The sequence below is a fragment of the Dryobates pubescens genome, chromosome 4 (assembly GCF_014839835.1).
Source record: "Dryobates pubescens isolate bDryPub1 chromosome 4, bDryPub1.pri, whole genome shotgun sequence".
Taxonomy (NCBI): Eukaryota; Metazoa; Chordata; class Aves; order Piciformes; family Picidae; genus Dryobates; species Dryobates pubescens.
Window position 1 is genome coordinate 2448742 of NC_071615.1, and position 11814 is coordinate 2460555.

At 46.5% G+C, this 11814-nt stretch overlaps 1 protein-coding gene across 2 annotated transcripts in view; it reads right to left on the minus strand.

The window, feature by feature from the left end:
- The window catches only part of USP22 (ubiquitin specific peptidase 22), a 106351-nt gene extending 95090 nt beyond the window's left edge, over positions 1-11261 (minus strand). Inside the window, exon 1 of one of the 2 annotated variants that reach the window (XM_054180301.1) lies at positions 11008-11261. In XM_054180301.1, the coding sequence (XP_054036276.1) occupies positions 11008-11133 (126 nt within the window). In that variant the 5' untranslated portion in view covers positions 11134-11261. The remainder of the gene's footprint in view (positions 1-11007) is intronic. The other variant, XM_054180300.1, reaches the window with a different exon arrangement.
- Positions 11262-11814: the final 553 nt, after the last annotated feature.

Consider the following 11814-nt stretch of genomic DNA (forward strand, 5'->3'; position numbering starts at 1 on the left):
GAAAAGTCCAACCTATCACCCAACACCATCTAATCAACTAAACCATGGCACCAAGTGCCTCATCCAGGCTCTTCTTAAACACCTCCAGTGATGGTGACTCCACCACTTCCCTGGGCAGCACATTCCAATGGCCAATCTCTCTTGCTGGGAAGAATTTCTTCCTCACCTCCAGCCTAAACCTCCCCTGGCACAGCTTGAGACTGTGTCCCCTTGTTCTGGTCCTGGCTGCCTGGGAGAAGAGGCCAACCCCCACCTGGCTACAACCTCCCTTCAGGTAGTTGTAGACAGCAATAAGGTCTCCTCTGAGCCTCCTCCTCTCCAGGCTAAGCAACCCCAGCTCCCTCAGCCTCTCCTCACAGGGCTGTGCTCCAAACCCCTCCCCAGCTTTGTTGCCCTTCTCTGGACACCTTCCAGCATCTCAACATCTTTCCTAAACTGAGGGGCCCAGAACTGGACACAGTACATGCAGCCATGAGCTGGTAAACCTTCAGACTGCTAGGGACAGACAAACACCCCACACAGCTAGAGCTGGATTTCATGTTCCCCACTCACTAATCTTCAGCAATAATACACTGAAGGGTCAAAATTTCACACCTCTTGCTCTCCCCTGTCCTGCACCTCAGTGGCATTTTCCTCCCCCAATTTGCCAATTCCATCACAATTCCCATGGACACAGACTAGGTTTTAAAGTTTACATCAAGGGGTTTTTTTAATGCATCAGATTTGCTACCTCACCTCCTTCTTCACATCCTTCTCTTGTGTTCTTTCCACCTCTGCTTAGCACAGTTTGTCTGCAGAACAGTTGCAACCTACAGGCACAATGCGCTTGCAGAATTCATCTGCTTGTTGTAATAAAGTTAATTCTTCAGGTTAGTGCTAAACTGGAGTTGTTTTTCCAACAGTCAGACTTCAGCAGTGTGCAGTCTGAGAGACAAAACCCCCACCTCCTACTGCCTGAAATTTTTCAGTAAGGGCCTAAAAACTTGCATTCCAATTTGGAGATGTCCCTGTGACCTCAGAGATACCAGGATCTCTCCCCTCAAGTTTCCCTTTCATAAAATCCTTAACCACATGGATGAACAGAAGATTTACTCAGCCTCATGAAGCAATTTCTCTAATGGTCCCTGTGTACTTTTCATTTTCACACTTTGCAACATTCCACAGATACACAATGAAACACTCTGCATGATTATGAACTTCGGTAGCACTCCACTGCCCATTGTGATTTAGGCCACTTCAACTAGCAAACAAGTGGTTGAGAGCAACTCTTCTGCAGGCTTGAGTCAATTCTGGTAGCTGAATCAATGCACAAAAATTACAAAGAGATGCAGAAAAGAAATTGAATTTCTTGAGGCAACTCTGGAACTTAACACATCAAGGGAAGCTGTAAGAAGCAGAATTAGGATGTGACAAGGAAACCTATCACTAAGGGTAGAGTAAGATAAAATTATGCTGGACAAAGTGCAAGATTAATTTCCTTAGGGAACAGCCTCACAATGACAGAACTCAGCCTTGTTCCTCTCTATGCACATAATTGCAGTAACTCTTAAAACTACTCTCAGTGCTTTCCTCATTCTGTTCTCCACATCATCATCCCACAACCAGAAATACAAAATGCAGTCACAAATGACCAAAGAAGTGAGAGTTGAGCATTCAGATAAACACACCCAATAATAAGCTTTCTGGGGGGAAAACAGCTGCTAAGAGCATGACAGAAGTCAGCAACGTGCAGTACACAAGATTATGAGAGTTTCACCTTGGTCACTAGCAGCCAAGCAGCACAGTGCTTCAGTTTAAGAACAAAACTGGGCAATAATATGAAGATAATGAAGCACAGCAAAGAAAAACATAAAACTCTAAGACAAATTTTTGCATCTGTCAGTGGAGGGCAGAGGGTCACAAAATCTCACCTAACATAAATAAGGTATTGAAATCAGTCAGCTATCTCAGCTGTCTTCACTTAGGAAGTCGCAGTACATCTGCTGGGCAATAAATCTTACCTTTATTTACCAAGTGCATTCAAAAGAAAGGCCCTTCATCTGCCTTGCATGTAGTAACAAGTCTGAATGCACAGGACTGAAGCACAAATTATAATTAGACAAACTCTGTGAAATAACATGGTGTGGCTCAGACAGAGGGAGATTCATCTTTTTAAAGCAGGAATTGGAGCAGGGAGGAGGTAAAAATAAAGGCTATAAACTGCTGTTTTCTCTCCTTGTGCTAACACACTGAAGTAACAGAATTCAATTCTCCACTTTACACAAAACAAAAGCTCTTTAAAAACAGAAGCAAAACATACATATAAAAGCCCTGGCAGTCAATTCAGTAAGATGAATCCAAAGCCAAATCCTACTGAAAAAAGGCTACTTGGATGCATGAACTCCTGAGTGACAAGCGAGGCAATCACCACAAATGGAACTCAGTGCCACATCAGTGTTTGGTATTCCCTCATCCCCATCAATTAACCATATTCAAATACTGCAGGGCCTGGCATGTGTTCAGGCAAAAATAAAGTTAGGACTGATTTTGCAACTTTTACTCTTTGGATTTAGACACAGCACCTTTTTAGGAGTGGATTAACATATGTATGTGGATGAAAACTTGGTTTAATGCACTAGGGCAAGAGCTGCAGATAAAGGCAATAAACAAACACAAGATATCCCAACAATCTCTTGACTGAAATGGAGATTCATTAGCTCTACAATTTAATTCTACATAAACACAACTCATGGAATTTATGAATTATCTTTCATGTATGTGTAGAAGAGCTGGGCTGTGTGCAAACCAACTGACCCTGCAAAACTAGCAGGGCATAAGAACAAGACTGTGGAAGAGTAGCTAAACCCAGGTTCTCTTTTCAGACTTACTAAAGCATTGTCACGTGGAGTGAGCTGCTTCTCACTACTTTAACAGGATGATATTTAACATTTTTGCTGTTTAATAACCAAATTTGTTACAGGACATGAGAACTAGCCACAGTTATTCTAAAGAGACTAAATTTAAAGCATGTTGAAAGCAACTTTTGTTCTCATGTCCATTTTTTTCCCTTTTTCGAGTTTCACCTTGCTTTGGCACCCAGTTTTTTGGATGCAATGACAGATGTAGTACACTCCAGACCTTCCCAGGGATATGCTGACATCACTGGTGATGCTACACAAAAGGTAGACATGTTAATTTCAAGCACCATTAAACACAGGAAGGGAAGAATGAGAAGTAGGGAAAAAGTCATCTTTACCAGCTTGGAAAAGCAGCAGAGACAGGCAGGGGGAGGGGAAAAAGGAGGGGAGGGGGGAAGCAAGAATTTTAAATTAGCAAGTCATTTAAAAAACCTTCAGTAACCATTCTACCCAAGTAGAGAAATGAAATAAAAAGTTGAGTATTTGCTGTAATTCACAGACAAGAGAACGTGACAAGATGGACTGCTTGCTGCTAATCAGCTCCCAACTGATAAAGTGAATCTCAAGTTACTTTGAGTCAACTGGTGTCTGGTAACAGCTCGCTTCACTGATGGTCAAATAGCTCCTGAAATAGATAAAATTACTCTTTTTCTTAAATGAGAAAGACAAGATGGGTAGAAGCTGCCCCAGCACTGAAGTAAAGCACTGATCATTCTGGAGTTAACTATGGAAGTTGCATGAATGTGGCACCAGCACTTGGAAATAATGGGGTTTGAACAAAAAAAATGCAGGTTAATTGTGCAGCAAGTAACTCCTTACAACATCGATCGTGGTACCAGCTAATGCAGCACAGCTCTTATCTTGAATTAAGCAGAGTGTACATAAAGGACTGCCAAATCAATATGTAAAAGAATACAAGTACCAAGACAGAGCTTTGTCCAGTCAGAACAGATCTATCAGCTCCTAGAACTGCTTCTGCTAAGAAAAGGTTCCCAATTCAGGCCCCTCAGATAACATATGGCTCTCCCCACACTCCAGCACTGCTTGCTGACAGCACAGCCCAAGATAACATAATAAACTCTAATGTCATCATAGCATTTCACTCACTTAGCTCCACTGCCCATAGGTTAACAAGAGATTGGATTGGAGATGGCTGCTCTAGGCAGCTCTTTCTGTTGAGGTCTAGAAATTGGATTGGAGATGGCTGCTCTAGGCAGCTCTTTCTGTCGAGGTCTAGAAGTTGGATTGGAGATGGCTGCTCTAGGCAGCTCTGTCGAGGTCTAGAAGTTGGATTGGAGATGGCTGCTCTAGGCAGCTCTTTCTGTCGAGGTCTAGAAGTTGGATTGGAGATGGCTGCTCTAGGCAGCTCTTTTTGTCGAGGTCTAGAAGTTGGATTGGAGATGGCTGCTCTAGGCAGCTCTTTCTGTCGAGGTCTAGCAAGGATCTTATGAAATCCTGGCTCTCTGCATGGTTTAAAAAACAAAAAGCAGAGAAACAAACAACAAAACACCTTTAAAATACAGTTCTAGTAACTCCAGCAAAATCCACGTCACCTTCAGCTTGCCTTTCTCCTGATGCCACTATAATTGCTGTATAAGCAAGAGTACACAGGCATCTCCTCACCTTTGATGCTGCCACATGCTACAGACACTATAAATAACCTCAAGAACCATGGGAACCTAAGAATTAAAACCCCAAACCCAATGTTTTCAAATAGCTACCAGTCAGATGAAATGGGCAGGTGGCAAATCAGGCCTTACATGCACCAGGAAAAAGACATCACAAAACTACACTGGCAAGTCAATCACAAAACTAGGTATAACTACGGGTGCTAGGTTTAGTGGGAGAGACACAAGCTTTTAAACCAAGTTGATCTTTCTCTGGTTTAAATCAGCCACCCTTGGGAATCAAACCAACAGCTGAACAGCATTTGTTACAAACTAGAATCCCCAGAGTACATCCCAAAGGAGAATATGTTGTTTTGTTTGGGCTTTTTTCCCCCCTCAGACTCCAGCAGTAGTAAGTCAGGAGCAGGAGAATCAGCAATTCATGAGCAGGCCACTTCCAGTATCAGTCAGTAGCATTCACCTCTTGATTTGTTACTCCAGTTACTAACATAGAAAATCCTCAAATGGAAGGAGGAGAGTAGAAGGTTTGAAAGTGCTTTGCAGCTCCAGTTTCATGTTAACACTACAGATTAAGGCCTGAAACAAAAATGAGGGTATCAATTAACCTTTGTTTGGGGTTTAAAGCTTTGATGACTTAAAATGCAGCTCAACAGATAATCCAACAAATCAAACAAAGCCATTCCACTCCATTCACCTTCGTGTTATAGCCAGCAAATGTTGAAAGGTTTCAATGTTTTCAACATCAAGTAAGATCACTGACTACAGCAAAATTAAAGAGATGCTCCCAACAAACAGCCTGGCATCACTAAATCTGGGCAATCTGGGCTACCAATAAGACTAAAGCACATCCATGTTTGTCTGTTTTCCTTCCTCAGTTTGTGCAGATCCCCCTTTCTCTCTCTGCAACAAGGCACACACAAAAGAATGAAGCAAACTGCACTTCCTGTGCTCATTTGTCTACCTATCCACATGTGTTTAAACAGAGAATAAAATAGTCCCAGTAAAACTCCTACTCATTAACTAACTTCAGAGACAGAGATCTGTGTAACCTTTACATCAGACTGTAAGTGTTGGCCTGAGACAGAGATGTGTTCAGGTAAGCCCACAACTCAAAAATTGCTACTCGCCACCTCAGAGTCCATGGTGCAAGACCAGTTCCTAACCTTTGGCCCAGAAACCAACTGTTTCTGTCAAAAACGTGGCAGAAGATACAAAACAGGGATTAACACCACTAGGAAGGAGGAGTTCTTGTATTAGAGTCTTCTTTGGCACCAGAGACAAACTCAGCAGAGCATTCTCAATCTGTCTTGTCCCACATATGCAAGGCTCTGCTGTGTCTGGAGCTACAATCTCCTGTCTGGATATCTTTCACACCAAAGAATGGTGTTGTCTTCACACCAAGGAGAAGGAACATTACCTTCAGCAGGCCTAAAGACCTTTTAACTCTTTAAGAGTTAAAGGACTAAGCAAGATTGTTCAGGTATAAAACTGAAGACCTCCTGAAAAATGAAGCTTGCAGCTGATTTTGACAACTCTTATGGGCTTTCAGGGAGAAAGTAGTCCCCAGAAACCACAGCAAATAAGAATGTCATTCCTGAGTGGATCAGACAGTTCACATAGCCAGCCAAAGCAGAGCATTCAGCTCAAAGAGATGCTCCTTGAATCCTCCCCTTTCAAACTCCCCATGGGATTTATAACCCAGAATTTTTATGCATATGCCAAAAACATTGAACAAAAGCAAACCAAGATGTCCTTACTAATTTAAGCAATCAAAACACCAGGCCTAAAGAGGCAAAGCCTGGTAAGGTTCCTTGCTCATCTGTTACGGCAGAGAGCAAACTGCCTAAGCAACACTTCCCTGTTTCTGGACAGGTATATAGCTGTAAGGGGAAAGCAAGAGAACAAGCATGCCTCAACAGGCAGGAGAGGAGACGTTCCACCATTAGCTTACCCTATGACTGCAAGGCTGTTTCAGCAAGAACATGTTGATTTAGACTGTGAACCACAATATTTGCCACTGAAAACATGACACAGCATTCATTTGCTGGAGATATTACTAAGCTTTTTTCTACTTGGGAAGTTCAGAAATGAACCAAAGCCATTTCGGTTTTAGCTATCTATGCATTATCTGTCCAACATGATACAGAATGAAGGAGTGAGGTCACAAGTGCATGGGGAGAAAGATACCTGAAAAAGGTCATCACCTATAGAAGAAAATGTTTCCTCCTATCTGAAAGCATCCTTCAGTCCATGTAAAGAGAGAATAATGGGAAAAACAACAGAAGCTCTCAAACAGGAAGAAATATGCTAGAATGCACCCACTGCCAGTGAGTGTACAACCCCTGACAGGCAATTATTCTTTGATCTATTGGTAGAAGCACAGAACAAACACTCTGAAATTCCAGATAGGACCTTGTGCACATCATGGTTGTGGTCTCCATGAGCAGTTTTATCATGGACAGCATCTTCAGAGCAGCAATAGTAAGAAGCATACAGAACAAGAAAGAGTTTTCCTCCCAGGTGTACAGCTGAGTAAGGCAGAATTTAATTGTAAATTCAGCTGCCCTTCAAGCACTGAAATCATTACTTAAGAGCTCCTAGACTCTACATGCCTAATCTCTCACTGAGTACCAAAAACTACACTCACCACTGCAGAAGAGATTCTTCTCATCTGTAATTCTGAAGGAATAAGCAAAGGTTTTGAAGTATGACCCTACAGAAAAATGGAGAAAGCTGACACAAGGGGCTGGCCTAAGCCCTTTTAGCATCCTCTGTCTGTTCCATAATTCCTGAAATGAGGGTAGTGGTGTCAAATTTAAGGACCTCTTAGACAGTGCTACTGAATTCAGTGTGAGATGATTTCCACATCAAAATATTCAAGGTAAAGTCCATGACCTACAGAAACATGAGCTCTGCCATCAGCTTATTAAACAGTTTCTAACTATTACAAATTAAAAACAAAGAGTGACAGGTCAAAGTCCTAGAGCCAAGACAGTCAGCTCTGATTTTGTGCCACCTTACATACAACCTAAGCCCTGAAGTCTAGTTCTAATTTTCAATCCCAATCGCTACAACTTCAAGAACCGTTCCTCAGACTCCTTCCTCTGCACCTTTTGCTCTTCTGTGTTATGGGAAGGTTTTGTCTCTGCTTCAGCTTTACCATCAACATACTGACACCATGGCAAAGCCTTTGCCTACTTGCAGGTACTACAACTGCTGCACTTGACTACTTTGGCCAGGATGCAGCAAGGCGAGGCAAGATTCAGCCTTCGTGTAGGTCTGACACACCATGACGACAGCTCAAAGCCCGGTGCAGACAATGCTTCGGAAGCAAAAACACTCCTAAAACCTCCACCAGAATCCCAGCACCTACAAAGACATATACCTTACAGCCCCTTGTTTCTGACTGACGATCCAAAGAGCCATTCAGGAGAGAGCTTTCCAACTGTAAACTGTGCTTTACAGCCCTTCTGCTCAAAATGCTGGCTGTAAAGCATACTGAACCCAGAGCTGAAGCTCGTAAAAGCTTATTCACAGGAAAGGCAGGTATTAAAACCCAACAGCAAGCAGCAGTAAAATGGTCTTTCAAAGCATAATGCAGCAGGCAGTGTAAGTAAAGCAGGAGGAACGGACACTTTCTGCCCCCTGCAGTTGCCATTGCTACCTAGATTTTTGAGGCAGCCTTAGGAGGGACAGTAGCTACCATTCTAGAAACCCAACAGTCTACATCTGGCCATCACCAGGCAGCCAACAGAGTTTTTACAGCCAGATTCATCTAACAGTTCCACTGACCAATGCTTCCCACTAACCATCAATTACATGTGTCAAACGTTACCTGTGATGAATGACTGATGGGACTGTCCTTGATTTGGCAAAAGAAAAATCACCTTGCAGCAAACCTTTAAATTGACCTCATTGTTTTCATTAGGATTAAGAAGAAGAATCCTTATCAATAGGCACTCTTAAGCAGTCAGAGCCATGCTCCTAAATATATATATATACATACACATATATGTAAAATATTAAAGGACAAAGGAATGTTTTTCTGGTTGTTAGGATTATAAACATGCCTCCAAATAGAAAATACAATTTTTCAGATTTCCCATTTAAAGCTGTGAAATGCACAGATGGACAGAGGATTGCAGCAAAGAAACATGCCATGGAGAAGGTTCTCATGCCCATATGCAGGAGAGGTTAGCACCATAACTGTCATTGAAATACTTCCTCCAATCCTCGTGACTATACAGTGGGGACTGAGCCCCAAATTCAGCTGGCAGAACAAGGTCTTTCCAATGAGCCAATATGTAATCATACACTCCCATACATTTAAGGTCAGCAGAATTCTGGAATCCAACTCTTTTCAGAATGGCAGCCTGCTTGAAAAGGGAGGGAAGCAAAACCTTCTCAGCATGCATTTGGAAAACTGATGCTTTCCCATGAGATGACAGAAAATTCTGAAACAGTCCTGTCCTGCTTCACGAGCCTGACTGTGCAAAGAGGAAGTGAGAACAGGCTGATTACAAGGGAATATTATCTCTTTCCAGCAGTGAAGAACACATTAGACTTCAGAAGGAAAAGCAGCAAACAGTTGCAGCATACAAATGGTGTGGCAGGTTACACAAGATGCTCCACATTAGTTTGTAGGGTGCTTTTTTTTTTTAAATGGTAATTTTGCTAATGAAATTTTGTTGTCATTCTCCACATAACGCTTGCTTTCTATTTGTCTGAGACATCTTCTTTCCTCACTTGTCTTCCCCTTCCACAGCATCAGCATGTTTTGTTTCCTCCATTTAAACCAAAAGTACCACAGGGTACACACCAATTTGTATTCTGACACAGTAAAGGCTAAATAAAACCAGATTTTGATTAATATACCTCATAATAAGAGCAGGCTGGATGAGGCTCTGGCCAGCCTGATCTAGTGTGGGGTGTCCCTTGCCCATGGCAGGGGGGTTGGAACTAGATCCTTGTGGTCCCTTTCAAACCTGACTGATACTATGATGCTATGGGCTTGTAGGGAATGATACTGGAAAAAAAATTGACTATATTTTGTTGGGTTATTTGATAACTAAATATATTTAAAACATGTCTCCTAGGTGCCATCTTTTTCCCCTTTAAGTAAAAACCTGGATTGTCCTAAGAACATAAACACAGAAAAATTAATAGCTGCCTCACCCCTGAAGTACATCTTCCAGACTCTAGGTCTATTATGAATCATAAGCAGAGCAGCTTAATGCACAGCAACTAGGATCAGAAAGTTTTCAGTGGGTTGCTTCAACACAAATACCATCTGTGCTGCCCCCCAAATCAACTAGTGCACCATGTAACTGTCCTGCTCCCTTCTCCTCCAGTCGTGAATATGATGCCCGATAGAAATTTGCCAAGTCATTTTGAAGTAGAACTAGTTGGTTTGCGGAGAAAGCAGTCGTTAGTTGCATAGCGAAGAGAAAAGCCCTCCAGAACAGGCATGTGGGTAGGAAGGTAACTTCAGAAGGCAATGGGGGAAAGCGCTCTTCTCGCGTTTTGTCTCATTAAGAGGATTTTTCTCCCGGTCTTTGCCTATGCAGTGCAATGCCCCAAGCACCAACACACTCCGAGAGCAAACTCCCCTCTACTCCAGACCAAGTCAGTTCCTTTCCTTCCCCTACAGCAGGAATCCCCGTTTCCAAGTGGATTATCAGCACAACCAGCTTGATTTTTTTTTTTAACCTTTTTTTTTCCCTGTCCCCTTTTCTTTATTCTTTTATGACTGAAAAACAGTAATAAAAAAAAAATAAAAGCAGTCTCCTCCCAGGCCTCAGGGCCCCACAGACACGCTCCAAGCCATTGTGCTTGCCCGTTCTCCCCACGCACACGCCAACGCGCTCCGGGCGGCCCCGCAGCAGCCCCCCGGGCTCGGGTGCGCCCCCGCGGGGCTCCCCACCACGTCCCGACTGCACAAAGCTCCGCCGCAGGCCGGACGTGCTCGTTGCCCCGGGGCCTCCCCTTCCCCCACCCGCCGCCGTATTCCGGGAAAGCCTCGCTGCCTCCCGCACCTCCAGGAGGTGGCGGCGGCGCTGCGGTACAGCTCCGCTGCGGAAAGCCGGCCCCGCCGCCGGGGCAGGTGGTAGGGAAGGGAGGCCCCCGGGGCTGGCTGCCGCCTCCATCCCGGTGACCGGCCCCGCTGTATACCCGCTCCCCGGAGGCCGCAGACACCGAGCACTTCCTCCACCCTCCCCGCTAAGAGCCGCATGCCGGAGCCCGGGCCCCTCGGGGCGGGGACAGGGCTGGGGGAGGCCCGGGCCCACCTGCCCCGTAGGGAGGGAGGGAAGGCGGGCGGGGGAGCCATCCCCTCCCCGCAGCCCGCGGGCAGGCCGAGGCGGCGGAGTGCGTATGAGCTGTGGAAGGAGGGAGCGGAGGGCGGGTGGGTCGGGGGAGGGAGGATGGGGAAGGGACGGGAAGAGAGGGGGGGTGGATGCGAGCTCCCCCCTCCGCTCCGGTACCTTGCGCTTCCTGGTCTCGGCCGAGCCGCTCCACACGAAGCACTGGTAGATCGCTCGTAGGTTCTGCTTCCAGTTCTCCACCTTGAAGCCGGTCACATGGCAGCACCCGGCCGCCGGCGGACTCATGTCAGACCCCCCCACATCAATCCGCCCGCAGACGGGCCGGGCCGGCGGGCAGCGAGCCGGCCCCTTCCCCCCCTCCGCAGCAACCGCACGGACACGGACGCGGGCACGGGCCGGGGCGGCCGCGCGCCCGCCCGCGCGCCCCCCCGCCGCCGCCGCCTCGCGCCCGCCCTCAGGGGCTCCGGCCCCTCACGCCGCCGCCTCCTCCTGCCCCGCGGCCTCCGCCGCCCCCGCCGGCTGCTGTGGGGGCGCGGGGAGCGGCTGGCACATAGAGCCGGGGCTCCGCGCCGCCACGGCCCCCCGGCTCCGAACAAAGCGAGGCGACGGGCGGGCAGCGCGCACTCCCTTCTCGCCCGCCCTCTTCCCTCACACACAAAGATGGGGCTTCTCTGAGGCGAGGAGGAGGAGGCGGCGGCTGTAGCGGCCGCTGCCGCCCCCGGAGTGGCCGCCGCTCCCTTCTACCTCATAGAGGCCGCTGTGGAAGCGGCGGGCGGAGAGGAAAGGGAGGAGGGTGGGGAGGGGGCGCTGGCGGCGGCGACCCTGGCCGCGGTGTGAGCGAGCGTGTATGGGGAAGGGGGCGAGTCTCCGCCCGCCGCCGCTCCTGCTCCCCCAGCCGGCCGCCCGCTCGGCTCTTGTCTCTTTAAACCGCCCCCCCCGCCTCCTTCGTCGTCTCCTTCCTCCTCC